The sequence below is a fragment of the Ursus maritimus genome, unplaced genomic scaffold (genome assembly GCF_017311325.1).
Source record: "Ursus maritimus isolate PB19 unplaced genomic scaffold, ASM1731132v1 scaffold_2, whole genome shotgun sequence".
NCBI classification, from domain to species: domain Eukaryota; kingdom Metazoa; phylum Chordata; class Mammalia; order Carnivora; family Ursidae; genus Ursus; species Ursus maritimus.
In genome coordinates this window covers 5,545,374-5,561,423 of record NW_024424452.1, presented here as the reverse complement: position 1 = coordinate 5,561,423, position 16,050 = coordinate 5,545,374, and the positions used below count along the sequence as shown (strand labels likewise).

Genomic DNA, 16,050 nt, shown 5'->3' with positions numbered 1-16,050 from the left:
CTCCATGATGTAGCTACTCTTATCCTCACTGTACAGATTAAAGGGAAAACATGGATTTTAGAAAATTAAGTAGTTGCTGAGATCACACAGGAAGTGAAGGCTTTCACCAGAATTCTAACCCAGGTCTGTGAGGCTCCAAAAACACTTGGCTGCACAGCACCCAAAATAATCGGAAGTGATCACACTTGTTCATTCTGTTTTTTGAAATTGTAAGTCATAAAACTTGATGTAAAATACATGAATGTGAGTACCCGGTTTTCCCCACCTCCGTGGTTGGAGGTAGGTGTGGGGCACGGAGCTTAAATTTTTTTTTTTTATTCACCAAAGCTCTTACCACTCGGTGTCCTAAAATTTGAGAAAACAAGGAATCAAAGAAAGAAAAGAGTATTCTTCTAAGAGCTGCCCTTGGGGTCAGTGGCGCCTTGTATGAACAGGGGACTTTAGGACAGACAGAGCTACATGTTGAAGGGAGGGAGCAGTACAAGGTGAAGTGTGCGGGGCCGCGCCCAGCGGAAATGTTAGCAAAGGTAACCACTCCACAGTTTGGATGACGCTACACTCAAGTAAGCACAACATTTAACTTACAGGCGACTCTCAAAAGATACCAAACGGAACACAGGAGCAAGTTAGATTCTCTGGAGAAATCGCAAGCTGAGTTGAAGAAGATCAGAAGGAAAAGTCAAGGAGGACGAAATGCACTCAAATATGAACACAAAGAAATTGAGGTGAACTTTTCAGCACTATTTTATTTTGTTGACAATTTGTACGATTTACGGGGAAGCTTATTTACCTCAGTCAGCCTGTACTTTATCCACTCACTGCTGTGCTGCTGTTGAACTTAAAAATGAGCATTTTTTACTTGGTATGAGCTGAAGGCTAGAGTTTTCCAGAGTTAAGAATAATTAGTAGCCTCCGAAAAACATTGGCATTTTCTCCTGATTCAGGGCAAGGACAGATTGGGGGGAGGGGGTGTGGTAAGAGACGTTCCACGATTAGCATTACTCACCCCATGTTACAGATGAAGAAAATGGGGCTTAGGCCAAGTCACATGGTCGATACTTGGAACTGGGGTTTAAATTTTAACTTTCTGGTTTCAAAGCCCCGGATTTTCCAATAGAACACAATCCTGTCCCTGAAGTATAAAGTAATATTTTCTACAGATTGCCCAGCGCAGAATGTAAGGCTTTTGGCAACGTCCTTCCACCCATGAGTCAGGGATCTTAATGAGAATGATGATACCTGCTCAGGTCAGGTTACAACTTTGTTATTTTATCTCATGTTTATCTGCATTTAGTGTTTACTCCATTTCAGAATAAACCAAGTGTAAAGATGGCACAAGATAAAAATGTCTGACTGTGCGGCTACTTGATTCCTCATGACATACTTGTATAATTATTATTTATTTTCCTAGTATGTAGAAACCGTTACGTCTCGCCAGAGCGAAATCCAGAAGTTTATTGCAGATGGTTGCAAAGAAGCTCTACTTGAAGAGAAAAGGCGCTTCTGCTTTCTGGTTGACAAACACTGTAGCTTCGCAAATCATTTACATTATTATCACTTACAGGTGGGTGTGTGGTGGCAAGTGTTGCTGCATTATTAATGATTTAATTTCGTATTCAAATACCCTTGAAATGCTTCACCTTCCATATGTGCCTCAGTGTAAAGCGACGGGCCTCGTTGGTCAATGAGAAGAGATGCCAAAGAAAGAGCTTTTGGCCAACTTGAATATATAAACTTTCAGAAATGTAGGTGAAATGGTTAAATATTACTTATAATATGTAATTAGTATTATATCCATATTTAAAATCTTTCATAATATAATGCTTAATGATTGAGAATTAGTACTTTTTTTCTTTTCTCACCTATGAGTCAGCTTTTCTCACCTATGAGTCAGCTTTTCTCAGACTCTTTCTGATGCATCCTCGGCATCAGTGTCTTCGCCAGAGCCATGGGATGAGCCCCAGCAGGCCCCAGGCCCACCCCACCTGGGTAGTTTTGAGTGTTCGCCTTGGGAGTCCATGTACAGAGGTGTCCCTGGGAGTTCTGTCCCAGCCACAGACCCATTTACAGCATCGGGACAGTTGTGGTTCTTTTTCATTCCTCTTCAAGGTATTTCCTCATGATCTCAGCACCTGTGGAACTGGCTTTGCTGCCCTCCTTCCGGCACATACAGTTGTGAGGTTTTACCCCTAGGAATCATTACAAAATATATGTTCTTTTCCTTTCCTTTTTTTTTTTAATTATACATTTTTGGGGGCCTGTGTAAGCATCCAAGACACGCATTGAGTGAAGTCAAATACTGATTGTTATTTATGATAATTTAGAGAGCATTCCATGGTAGAAGTTTCGAGAGAGCTTGAAAATAAGGTGACTTCCTATTTTTCAGGGGACAAAAACTTGGCCTTGTATGCATGCATCGGTCATATGTTATATATTCCATAAAGTTTTTACAACTTTAAGGACTGTTCATCTACCAAATCTAAATCCCTAAGATCTAACATTGTTACAGGAAGGGAAAGAATTGCAGTATTAGATGATCAGTTTAGCAGTGTCTGTTTCCATGGTGAGGGTGTCCTCCTGGCGCAGAGTCATAGGTCAGGTGACCTTGAAGCTCTTCCTGTGGCCTAGCCCTGCCAGTGACAGGGTACTCACTGTGTCACAAGGCAACCTGGCCTATTTGCAGAGAGCTCTAGTTGGTGGCAGACTGTTACGTTTAACCCTGGATCCCACTTACGCTTTTTAGCATAAACAAAGTCGGCTTCTTTTCTCTACTGGAAGTGTCTTCACCTCTCTGAAAACCGCTTTTGTGCCTTCCACTTTTTCTGGCTACAGCATCTCAGTCCTTTCAGTGGCTCCTCGGACAAAGCAGGCCCAAGCAATCAGTGTGTCAGGACCACAGTCCGAGGCCGTAGGTGGTTTGGGGTGCGGGTTTTGCCCTGTCTTAGGAGTGGGAGGAAGAAAGCACTGATTGGCATTTCTGGGGCCACTGGGGAAACAGTGGGGCTTAATAAGATTGCTCAACCCTTCCCTTTTCGTGTTTGAGCTTGTTCTGCGTCAGTCTTTTAACTCTTGCATTCACACCGAGGGAGGGGGTGAGCTCCTGCAGAACAAGGGCCTACAGCTCTCACAGCACATAACACAGGGCGGAAGCTCATAGATGCTTAAGTACTCATTGAATTTGACACAAAGCTCTCACACTTCTGGTGGTAAGCCAGTAAAACATTATCGCTGATATTTGATGTAACTTTTCTCAGCTCTTTGAACAGTACACGTTTGTGTTTTGTTGTGTTTCTCTTGGATTCACAGTCTGCAGAATTACTCAATTCCAAGCTGCCTCACTGGCAAGAAACCTGTGGTGACGCTACCAAAGTGCCTGAGAAGATCATGAGTATGATCGAGGAGATAAGGACCCCAAGCTCTACCCCCGTGTCTGGGACGCCCCAGCCCTCGCCGATGATTGAGAGAAGCAGTGTGGTAGGAGTTGGTTCTCTCCGAGATTTCAGTTGTGTATTTCCTGATAGGGCTTGGGCCACATATGCACAAAGGACGAAGGCCTTCGTTGGTGGCCATCACAGGTCCTCCCCTCTTCCAGGGCCTTCCTTGTCTCACTCTGATCCCCTTACCTTCAGATTTGAAATGAGTTGCGTGGTGCCCAGCACTGTGTAGTGCTGTGTTCACTCTAGTATCTTTGTTTTGGAAATGTTATTGTTTTTAATTGTAATGATTCCAACTTTTAAGTTTATTCCCAGTGAAGGAGGCATAGGTGTCTTAGAGAATAATTAGCGAAACTCTGGGGCCATTCATCACAACATAAGGCACTTCAGAAAAAATAGCCACCGAAGTAGTCAAGATGATGAAATCAAGCATTGTAGTCTGCCGCTCCTTGAACTTCGGCTTTATTACTTTTCGCAAACATGGAGATTTGGATCCAGTGGATAGTTCAGACACATGGGTCCACCCGCACCTTTGAAATGAAAACAAAGCTGCTAAAGACCAGTCGACAGCCTACAGAATAGATCCATAACTGCATGGGGAATAAGAGAAGGTGCTGTCAGGGGGCCAGAAACACTGAAGGAGTCTCAAAGAGAGAAAGGCAAGATTGGTGTGTGGAGAATCAAGAGAGAAGAAAATCTCAGCCCCGAGAGCGTGCAGGGCAAGACTGCAGCAGAGAGCACAGCAGTGAGCTCAGAGCCAGCGGGCGTCAGAGGGGGCCGAGAATGGCACGTGGCATTCCTAGATGTGGTCGGTTCTAGATGACTCCCATCCTTTAAGCTGGTTGGTTTCTTCCCCCCGTCCCACTTGTGCTAAACAGTAGGCAGCAGGGGCTTTTGTCCACTGACCAAAACTCTGTATTTCCACAGAGGAGGCCAGGCACCCTCCTGGCTGTGTCTTCCCTGTCCCCACCTTACTGTGGGTAGTCTGTGATAACAAGAACAGGCAAAATACAGACTGATAAACAGGCAAAGGAATAGGGAATGCCGTACAATACAGAGATGGACAGATAACCAGGAATCACTGAACGAGTGAGGAAAAACAGTATTGTGAAAAGACACACTGAAAGGAAAAAGCTGGAATAACCAATATTGGAGGCAACAGAGGCAGTAGGGCAGAAGAGAAATCTTTAGAAAGAGACAAAAAGATATTACATCCCCAGGGGAAAATCAACTAAAGATTTTGAAAATTAAAAATGGATTATTATTCACAATTGAAATGTCTGGGATTTGCTTCAGCATATTCCAGGCACAGGGGAAGATGGGTGTAGCATATATGAAACAATATTGGGCATGAATTCATAATTGTTGAAGCTGGGTGTTGGGTACAGGGAGATTTATTGTGCTGTTCTTTCTCCTTTGTACATGCTTGAAATTTTTCTAAAGTAGCTTTTTAAATTTTTCCCTCCCCTTCCCCCCACAAAAAAAAAACATAAACAAGAAAACCCCCACACCAGTAGATGGGCTCATTAACAGAATGGAACTGCTTGGAAAATTAATCTAAAGAGCTCTCCCAAAACACAGAACAAAAACAGAGAGAGGATGTAAACATAATGTTAGACAGGTTGGAAATACCCAATTGCCTTCTCAAAATCATCACCAGATGTCTAATGGGGATCTCAAATTCAACTTGTCTAAAACCAAATAACTGATTTTTATCACTCTAAACATGCTTCTCTAGTCTTCTCCATCCAGAAAATGGCAGCGCCATCCTTCCAGTAGCTCGGGCACAAATATGGACTTCTCTCCCTCTCTCTCCCTACTCCCTCCCTCCCTGCCACAGCCAACCCCTGGGCATGCCCTGTTGTTTCCACCTTCAAAGCATGCCCAAGTCCACCCACTTCTCACTCCACTGCCCTGACTATGGTCCCTGCAGAGATTACTGTAGTCGACTCTGCCTGGTCGTCAACACAGCAGCCGCAGTGAGCCTGGACAAATGGAAAAAAACAAAACCTTGATAGAGTGTGGTCAAGTTGCAGAAGGGAGTAAAGAGAAAATTCTAAAAACTTCCAGAGAGGGGGAGAGATAAGTTATTACAAAGAAAAGAGAACTCCACAGGTACTAGATTTCTTGTTAGCAAAACAAGAGGTTAGAAAATAATGGAGCAATGCACTCAAAATTCCTTGGAAAAATTATTTTAAATGTAGAATCCTAGGGCGCCTGGGTGGCTCAGTCGGTTAAATATCTACCATCGGCTCAGGTCATGATCCCAGGGCCCAGGGTCCTGCTCTGCAGGGAGTCTGCTTTTCCCTCTGCCCCGTCTCCCACTCGTTCTCTCAGTCTCTCTCAAATAAATAAATAAAATCTAAAAAAAAAAAAGAAAGAAAGAAAAGTAGAATCCTGTAGCTAAGTAGCATCTAAGAGGGAACCTAAAATCTAGAGACAGGAAATTAGTGGTTGCCAGGGGGTGGTGGGAAATGGGGAGAACTGCCTTTAAAAAAATGAAGACGAATATAAAAAAAATGTGATATTCTTGAAATAATAATTCAGACTGGGGCATTGCCATCCAACTAAGAGAACCTTGGGAAGAAAGAATTTAAAGCGTGTTAAAACAGCTCTGGGAATCTCTATAATTCCATTGCTGTGTTACACTAATATTAAACTAATGAGGAATTTTTCACAGGTCGGGAAAGATTATGACACTCTTTCTAAATATTTGCCAAAGGTGCCCCCAGCTCCTTCAGCCAGAGCGTATACTAGTCCTTTGATTGATATGTTTAATAACCCAGCAACAGTTGGACAGAATTCGGAAAGGATAAAGAATTCAACAGGTAAGATATTTACTTTGATTTCTTTTAAAATACCTTTTTAGGGGTGCCTGGGTGGCGCAGTCAGTTGGGCATCTGATTCGTGGTTTTGGGTCGTGATCACAGGTTTGTGGGATCGAGCCCCGCATCAGCATCAGTCTCTGGGCTCAGCGTGAAGTCAGCTTAAGATTCTCTTTCCCTCTGCCCCTCCCCCTGCCCTCATTTTCTCTCTCTCTCTCTCAAATAAAAAAAGTCTATAAAATTAGCATGGTTAAAAAATAAAATACCTTTTTAAATTTTTTTTAATATTTTGGATAAATGTTACCCTCAGGTAGAGGTAAGTAAACACATTTGACATTGCCTTATTGAAACTTTTTCTTTTTTTAAGATTTTATTTATTTATTTGAGAAAGAGAGAGCACAAACAGGAGGGGCAGAGAGAGGGAGGGAGAAGCAAGCCCCCGCTGATCAGGGAGCCTAATGTAAGACTCCGTCCCAGGACCCCGGGATCACGCCCTGAGCCGAAGGCAGATACTGAACTGACTGAGCCCCCCAGGTGCCCCTGCCTTATTGAAACTTACACTTCAAAGTAAATAAAGGTCTGGGTTTATTGTAAATCCATAAGACATTTTATAAGTGACATATTTCTTTGACAAATTGTAATTGCATATACTGATTAATGTTTATACGAAGGAAACTTACTATTTAAAACTTACGTTTTAAAATGGAATATAATGAACAAAGAGGCTCACATTGCCATATTTGGTGGCAATTGTAATAAAAAAATTTTTTTTAAAGATTTTATTTATTTATTTGACAGGATAGAGACAGCCAGCAAGAGAGGGAACACAAGCAGGGGGAGTGGGAGAGGAAGAAGCAGGCTCATAGCGGAGGAGCCTGATGTGGGGCTCGATCCCAGAACGCCGGGATCACGCCCTGAGCCGAAGGCAGATACTTAACCGCTGTGCCACCCAGGCGCCCCTAAAATTTCTTTTTAATAAACTATAAAAGTTCACATGATAAAATTATGGTTATTGATCTTACCGGTAGGCTTAGTGTTTTTCATCATCTCTAACAGACAACTTCATGCTTTCTGGACACTGAAGTTCTAACTGCTTAAATTTCCTAACTCTGTTGATGCTTTTTCAGTAAATCAGGATGAGTTACTGTTCGCAGAGATTTCAGGAGGCTTTGCTTAGGCTCTGCTCTGTGTAGACAGTCTTTGGCACCCAGAGACCCCTCTCTCTCCGTCTGTGGGGTATCTCACAGGCCCTTTGGGTAGGAGAGTCATGGCGATGGAGCCGTGTGCTAGAGAGAGCCCACAGACTACAGCATTTGCAGCTGCTGAGTGAGAGCCAGACAGTTTCAGAATGGCAATTTTGTTTCTTTGGAGTGGTAAATATCAGCTGGTGCTGGAATTGAGACAGAAATGTACATGCTTCACATGTGCAGTGACTTTGGAGTCAGGCCACCCACATCCCATGCCGCCGGCTAGCCGAGATCCCGGTGAGTCACTATGGACCACAACCCATCACCACTCCGTCCCTCAGAAGCTGTGAAGAATTGAGAGTGTGGACTGGCACTTAGGGAGGGTTCAGGAAACGTGCTGGTCCTCACCGCATTCTTGCTGCATTCCCAGGTGAGATGGTGAGCAGCTGCACAGCGAGAACGTCTGCATTTCCAGTCTCCTCTTGTTCTTTGTGGTCCAGGTCGTGGGCAGTGCGGTTTGACTTGATGCCCTGCACGGCCTTGGGGTTTGCTTTGGAAGAGTAGGGCAAAGAGCATCAGACCCTCTGGCCATGCATCACTTGGCCTCTGATTAATCAGAGTGCAGTGAAACTTGGCACGCACTGTGTCCTCTCCGCCTGGAAAAGAGTGTTTAGCCCCAAGGGTCCTCCTCGGTGAGAGACCTCAGGCTGTGGTTCTGCCTCTGCTCCTTGCGGTTCCTGCCCGTCCAGGCAAAGTCGAAGGTGTGGAAATACGACACACTCACAGCAGCAGTAGAAGGAGTGCTGGCAGACAAGAGTGGGTGGCTTTCTGGGGTTTGCTTGTTTGAACTTGTTATCAGTCCTTGAAAAGCAATCACTGCTGTGCTCATTTGCAACAGATTCTTCAGATGATCCCAGTTTACAGCGATCAGTTTCTGTTGCAACTGGACTGAACATGATGAAGAAGCAGAAAGTGAAAACCATTTTTCCACACACTGCTGGAGCGAACCAGACCTTGCTCAGCTTTGCCCAGGGAGACATCCTCACACTGCTCGTCCCTGAGGAGAAAGACGGCTGGCTTTATGGAGAGCATGACACCACCAAAGTGTAAGTCTCGGGGCAGATGCTGTCCACACAGCAGTCAGGGCTGCCCCGTACTTCAGAGAGCTGTCATATCTCCTCTTAGTGGCAAATTGTCTTTGTGGTCATGGGAGCATTTTTACCACAGTTAAGTTCATGGTTCAGTTATTGTTCTAGTTTATAGTTAATTGGAGTTACTCCGTCTCAGGTTATTTTCTGTATGTCTGTGCACGTATAGATGAATTTGATACTTGAACAGATCATATGAAATCACCTCTGAAAGTAGTTTAAATAATTCTTGGTTTAAAAAAAAAGACTTTGGATTTCTCAAGGATAATCTGCACATCAGATGGATTTTGTTAAGATTTAACTCATAAATAGTTTAAATGCCAGCATCGTCATTTTAACCACGAGTATGTGTGCAGGCCTTACTGTAAGCTGGTCAAATTGGTTTTCTGTGTAGATTATTCAGCCATTAAATAAATGTGGAAAAAAGCCAAAAAGGTAATCCGAATAAAACGAATGCTGTCTATAAAATACACATTGTGCGATGTGGTGAAAACGGACCTGTCTGCCCCTGAGCTGTCCCCAAGCCATTCTGTAGTGTGCTTATCCTTCACTTGTCTGCCGCTGACCCCACAACCAGGCCTTTTTTCTCATTCCTCACCTGTAGGAGGGGCTGGTTCCCAGCATCCTACACAAAGTTGCTGGAAGAAGATACAAAGGAGGCCATGAGTGCGCCCACACCAAGGTAGGACCTGACTGTGGCTTCCGTTTCCCAGTGACAGAAAACTCACCTTTGACCTCATGTTTTTGGGCATATCAGAATTCTGTCTAGATGTGTAGTGACCCCACAGGGGAAACCTCCTATCGTGTAGGAGAGTACTAAAGGGGGACTGTTACCCCACACTTGTTCCATTTGTGGTTTCTGCTGTGGGGACATGTGCCAGACTCTGCTCCTCACCCTCCTGTCGGCCTTCTGGAACCACTCACTGCCCTCCCCCCCACCCCCCCACCCCCTGCCAGGTCACTAAACCCAAGGTGACCATCATCGCCACTACCGATTAGGAAGTGCCGAAGTGCTTACACTGACTAGCTTAGCTTGTTTAATTCTCATTAACAACCTTACGAGGTAGGTCCCCACTTTAAAATTGAGGACACTGAGGCACAGAAAGGTAGAGCCAAGGCTGGAACCCAGGAAAGTCTTTCCTGCGCCCAGCTATGAATATTTATGTGTGTATCAGCAGTTATAGTTGGTTACCCCAGGGGTCCTCAGAAGTGACACATCCAGGGGCGCCTGGGAGTCTCAGTCGGTTAAGCGTCTGACCCTTGATTTCGGCTCGGGTCATGATCTCAGGGTCATGAGATCGAGCCCCGTGCTGGACTCCACACAGGGCATGGAGACTGCTTAGGGATTCTCTGTCTCTCTCCCCCTCTGACCCTCCCCACCTCTCTAAAAAAGGAAGGGAGGGAGGGAGGGAGGGAGGGAGGGAATGACACATCCAAACCGCACTCCTCATCTTTACCCTAAGCTGCCTCATCCTCCATGTTTTCTGTCTCGAGGAGACCCTCTAACCTGTCCAGCTGTCCCTGTAGACCTTTGAGCGCCACACTTGATGCCCCCCTCCAAGTTGTGCTCAGTGTCATCTGTGTGTCCTCATCCCTCGCAGAACAGCTCAACTGCCACTGGGCCAAGCAATAAAACTAGATATTGTGTTTAGGATGTTAAAATGCTGAGGGGTTGTTTTGGGGGGAGGCTTCAAATCTGAAGTGCTCCACACTTTTGCTAAGGCTTTTGCTATAGTCTTCATTTTGATATTGATCTCCTTAAATTAATCGACAGCCAGCACTTAATTAAGCTGGGGGGTTTTTTGAGCTACAATTTGTAAACGAGTAAAAAAACCATTACAGTGTTTTTTATACAGATGTGTATTGTGTGTGTGCGTGCGCGTGTGCGCGCACACACACACACACACACACATGTCTTGTAATCTCCTGTCTCACACCCTGTTTGATTATTCATCTGTTGCAGTTCTGGCCCCAGGGTATTTAGGATGTTTGGGATTCAGATGGCACGATCTTCTGTAACTTGTATTCTCTGCTTGTTGGTTGGTAGCCCGGCCCCAGTGAGAAGCATCAGCACGGTGAACTTAGCTGAGAAAAGCAGTGTCGTCATCCCCCCACCCGATTACTTGGAATGTTTGTCCCTGGGAGCGGCTGCAGATAAGAGAGCAGATGTTTCCAAAAATACTTCTACCTTTAAAGCACCGGTGTCCAAACCAGAAGCCACATCTCCTGTGAGTGGACCTGCAGCGTAACGTGCTGTGTACCCCCACACTGAATGGCGATCTGGGGGGCGTGGGCTCTTGTTCCACCGGGAATGAAGGTGGTGTCCCCCGGGGGTGGGGGGGGGGGGCTGGCGCTCACTCCTGTGTCTTCTGCATTCCCACCTCCTCACACAGTCGGTTAGCTTCCTTGACTTCAGTCCTTCTGTTTTATTTATCTGAAATGTAGTCTGTCAGATGGTATCAGGTGTTCTCTCCTCACCTTTGGCCCTAGCTGCAGTCTGTCAGTCTCCTCATCACTTTTTCTGCATTTTTTTTTTCAATTTTCATACTGTTTCCTGAAGGAAGGCTTCAGTTTAAAAGTGGTAACTTCATCTTTGTGTCTTCAGAAAGTACTTATTTTGCACCAGGTACTGGGTATACACTGTGTCATGTGCACTCTCTGTAATCCTCAGCAACCCCATAAGAAAGCCTGTAGAGGCCATGGACTCCCAGAGTCCGTCATTCCTGTGGCACCTGTGTCTACCAAGCACCGGTCCCTGGTGTGGGCTCCCAAGGTACAGAGATAAACAGGACCAGTTTATCGCCATTTATGTGGAACTTATATTCTAGTGGTGGGAAGCAGACAATGAGAAAAAAATCAGTAACAGTGATGGAAGCTGTGCAGAGAATTAAAACAAGGTGAGGGAGGTGACGGATGGAGCGACGGCTCACATGGATGTCACAGGTGTGTGTGCAGGTGCTTATGAGAGAGCGCCATGGGTCCCCACCTGTGAAAGTGAGAGAAGGGGAGCAGCACTGGATGGGGGAGGAGCTGGACCGTGAGGGGAGATAGGCCTTGATCACCGGCATCCAAGGCGAGAGGGCTTTAGCCAGGACGATTTCCCGAAGGGCCTGGACAGCCCAGGGCAGCACTCCCTGCGTTTTCTTATTGATCTGAGCAGCGCATGACGGTGTCTGCACCCCCGAGGAGATGTTGAAACTGAGACCTGAATGGCAAGGAGCCCATCACATAGAGGTCAAGGGTAGGAGATTTCCAGACACAAGGAGCAGAGAAGGGCACATACTTGGCACACTCAGTGAACGAGGCTGTGATTCCAGGATGACAGAGAATCGAGAAAGGGGGTCCGCGTTCTCATTTTTTTTCCTCAGGATAGATTTCTCAGGATAGAAGGGGAAGGATGGAGAAGAGGACGGTGACCGGGAAGGCAAGAAGAGCACACATGGTGTGTGGGGCCGGGAGCAGGGAAGGTGGTGAGCGAGAAGCCGCAGGCATGGGCAGAGGTGCACACAGACTGAGGAGTTCCTGCGTGACGAGGCTGCTCTCGTGGGGAAGCGAGGGCATTAGCGGAGAGGGTGGGCAGAGCGAGCAAGTGTAAAGAAAGAGAATCTGTGAAACAGGTGTTCTGAAGCGTGAGAAGGCACGTGGGCTGCAGAAAACGGGGAACACAGGGGTGATGCTGATGCCCACGTACAGTTTGGGTCGTGATTGAAAACGAAGCCGGGCAGAACGGTGGTTTCTCCAGCGCCATGCAGCTGCTTTGGCTCAGACAAGAAGTAATGAACTAGTCGGGGGTTACCAGGTGGCGGTGCTGGGGGAGGAGCGGGGAGTTCCTGGCGTTGGTGATGGTAGGGCTGTGGTGTCCCAGACCCTGGCATTCAGGCTGGGCCGTAAATGGATCTGGAGGGCGGGAAAGGAGGCACAGGGGTGGGGCAAAACCTCTGCGAGGCTGCACAGTTGCCAGAGTGCGGTGGGAAGGAGCCTGGGAGGTGAGGGTCAGAGAGTGGCCTGGCCTTCTGGGGTCTGTGCCGCTGAGCTCCATGCCCAGGGCTGCACAGTGGTCCGGCGGTACCAGAGCCTGCCTCGCCTCTGCTCATGCCAGCTTCCTTCCAGAAATGCCCCCGGGCACTGTTGGTGCATTGATCCCCGGCTACTTTGTTTTTTGTTGTGTGGTTATTGTATGGTCCTTTTCTGTAGTACACGCAGAGGCATCTCCCTGCTTCTCACGGGGCATGTGTGGCTCCACAGCTCTGCCCCTATCGTCAGTGCTGCTGGTGGCCGTTCAGCTGTGAATGGTGCATGGGTGCTGTCTCTGGATTACATGGAATGGGAACTCTTAAAAATGTGCCACGCGTTTCATTGTGAGCCCTCGGGTGTTTTGGAATATACCTACCTCATTATAAACTGCAGTGGTGTGTTCTGATCCGGGAAATGCAGGGTTTTGCAATCTCACTCAAAATGTCTTTGGCTCGGGGCACCTGGGTGGGTCAGTTGGTTTAAGTGTCTGCCTTTGGCTCTGGTCAGGATCCCGGGATCTAGCCCCGTGTCAGGCTCTGCACTCAGCAGGGAATCTGCTTCTCCCTCTTCCTCTCCCTCTGTGCTTTCTCTCAAATAAATAAATAAAATCTTAAAAAAAGGGGCGCCTGGGTGGCACAGCGGTTGGGCGTCTGCCTTCGGCTCAGGGCGTGATCCCGGCGTTCTGGGATCGAGCCCCACATCAGGCTCCTCCGCTATGAGCCTGCTTCTTCCTCTCCCACTCCCCCTGCTTGTGTTCCCTCTCTTGCTGGCTGTCTCTATCTCTGTCGAATAAATAAATAAAATCTTAAAAAAAAAAAAAATCTTAAAAAAAAAGTCTTTGGCTTCTCAGATAAGCACACTATAAGATACATCGTACTTGTATCATTCCAAGTTATTCCAGATACCTAACAGTTACTTTTAAAAGAATGACATACAGCTGTTGAAAATGGAGCTTTTCCATTCTGTCATCATGGAAGAGAAATTGCTTGGAAGGACAAAGGTATCAAATGCTGTTTTATTAAATGCCCCTAGTACATTTTAAAACAATATTCAGACTCTTTGGAAATAACTGATCTTAAAACATTTTGAAAAGCATAAATTCCTTTTGCTGGGCAGGGGGCGGGGGCAGACACGAAGCCCTTACAGCTGCATCTCACGCAGCTCGGGATCCAGGAATACAAGGTACACTGTTCTGGTGTGACCTGTCTATAGTGCCTTCCAGCTTTTTTGGGGAGAAAAATTCAAACATAACAAAAGTGGAAAGAATAATGTCTCTCACCCCCAGCTTTCACAATTGTCAACTCATTTACTAATCTTTTTTTTTTTTTTTAAGATTTACTTATTTGAGAGAGAGTGCACACGTGTGTGCATGTGATCAGGGGAGGAGCAGAGGGAGAGGGAGAGAGAATCCCAAGCAGACTCCAAGTTGAGCATGGAGCCTGAGGTGGGGCTCGATCCCACAACCCATGAGATCATGACCTGAGCTGAAATCAAGAGTCAGATATTTAACCGACTGTGCCACCCAGGCGCCCCCGAATCTTTTTTCATCTTGCTCCTGGACACTCCCAGATCAATTTGATGCTAATTCCGGACTTTGTCATCTCATGTATAAATAACTTAAAATATAATAATACCTTTTATTTTTACGTGACCAGAATACCAGTTATCATATCTTTAAAAATTGACAGTAATTCTGCAATATCATCAACCAGTCACTTCAAATTTGATTGTCTTATTAAAAATTAAACAATACAGTTTGAATCTGGATCCAGGCCAGGTCCATACATTGTATTGGTCACTGAGTCTCATGACCATAGTTTTTGTATCAAGGTCTCCCCATCTCTTTTTCCTTGTAACTTATCTGGAAGAACCAGGTTATTGGCCCTGGAGGGTGGCCCCAGGCTGGATTTCGCTGAATGCATCCACATGGTGTCCTTCCCTGCATTCCCCTTTCTCCTATATTTTTGACCTGGATCAGAGTCCGTATTATGTTTTGTTTCTTTGCCTGTTTTGTTAGAGCATTTCATCAGTGGTGGTGGCTAGTCCTTCCAGAGGGACACCTGTCTGGTTATCTCTTCTTTTGTGATATTAGCAGCTTTGATAAGAACCACCTCCCTCCATTTCTTTAAGACTGTGTAATGTCTTTTAAGATAAAAGAATCTTGCCCCAAACTCATCATTAACACTGAAATTATAAGTGAAAACACTGACATTTTAGGACACCTGGGTGGCTCAGCCAGAGGTCTGCCTTTGGTTCAGGTCCTAATCCCAGGGTCCTGGGGTCGAGTCCCACACCAGGCACCTGCTCACTCAGCAGGAAGCCTGCTTCTCTGTCTCCCTCTGCCTTCCACTCCCCCACCCCCCGCTGGTACGCTCATTCTCTCTCTGCCAAATAAATAAAATCTTTAAAACACACACACACACACACACACATTTTAGCCAACACGGTCTCATTTTAGAGAACATTTTTAATTTTCAGTATTTTTACCATGTCGGTAAAGCTTTATGACGAAAGCATTGATGCAGTTCTTACTATACTGAATTGGATACTTTGAAAAATCCTATTTATCAGTGTAGTCAAAAATGATATTATTTCGCATTTGGCTGTTTAAATGAGATCTAACTTTATTTAAACCCCTTTGGCTGGATCATAATAGACGGGCAGTGTAAGGAGGCCACCCTGGAAAGTGCTGAGACTGTCTAGTAAACTGAGGGTCTGGGCCAGAGCAACAGCTTTACGCACGTAGCTTTCTCCTGAGAGCTGGGATGGGGCTGCCTCAGGAGGTGATCCTGTGCTCTGTGGCCACCTCGTGGAAGCCGCTGCCCATGCCACCTTGACCATGGGTGCCGGAGTTCTTGACTCTCACATCCTGTGTGTGCCCAGTCCGTCCTATCCCAGGGCTGCCTCCAGGCAGAGCTCCACACCCCAAGCCCCGTCTCCCCACCTCAGACCATCTTCATGATCAGTAATCTATAGTCTCCCGACAAAGCCCCAGACCTGACGGCTTCACTGGTGAATTCTGCTGTACGTGCAAAGAATAGCTAACACCATCCTTCTCAAACTTTTGCCTAAAAATCGAAGAGAAGGGAACACTTCCTACTCATTCTGAGGCCAGCATCGCCCTGATAATCTGGTCAGGCCCCGTTTCTTTCTTGTAGGCCAGAAGACTTTTTATAGTCTTTCATTTTAGCAGCCTTTAATGTTTGGTTTCATATAACATTTAAAAGCCCCAAATATCTAATGAAAATGCCCTTCTTGTGGGTGTGGGTTCCAGTGTGATTTTAGTTGTCATTGATTTTGCGCGTGTCAGAACAATGAATGTTGATGACCTCCTTTCTGAATAATTGAGATCTCCCATAGTAAAGGCATGTTTAGCACTTCAGAGAGGTATAGAGTCAGTACCTGCAGTGAGGTCACGTCACTTGGGTGACTAATGTTTCTG

The 16,050-nt window shown here is 46.0% G+C and overlaps 1 protein-coding gene across 1 annotated transcript in view; it reads left to right on the top strand.

Annotated features, from left to right (window-relative positions):
- Nucleotides 1–16,050, top strand: part of BAIAP2L1 (BAR/IMD domain containing adaptor protein 2 like 1) — a 91,494-nt gene that overhangs the window by 65,839 nt on the left and 9,605 nt on the right. Inside the window, exons 6-12 of the mRNA XM_040634776.1 lie at nt 588–725; nt 1,412–1,564; nt 3,307–3,474; nt 6,115–6,262; nt 8,345–8,552; nt 9,199–9,276; nt 10,642–10,822. Of these exons, the coding sequence (XP_040490710.1) occupies nt 588–725; nt 1,412–1,564; nt 3,307–3,474; nt 6,115–6,262; nt 8,345–8,552; nt 9,199–9,276; nt 10,642–10,822 (1,074 nt within the window). The remainder of the gene's footprint in view (nt 1–587; nt 726–1,411; nt 1,565–3,306; nt 3,475–6,114; nt 6,263–8,344; nt 8,553–9,198; nt 9,277–10,641; nt 10,823–16,050) is intronic.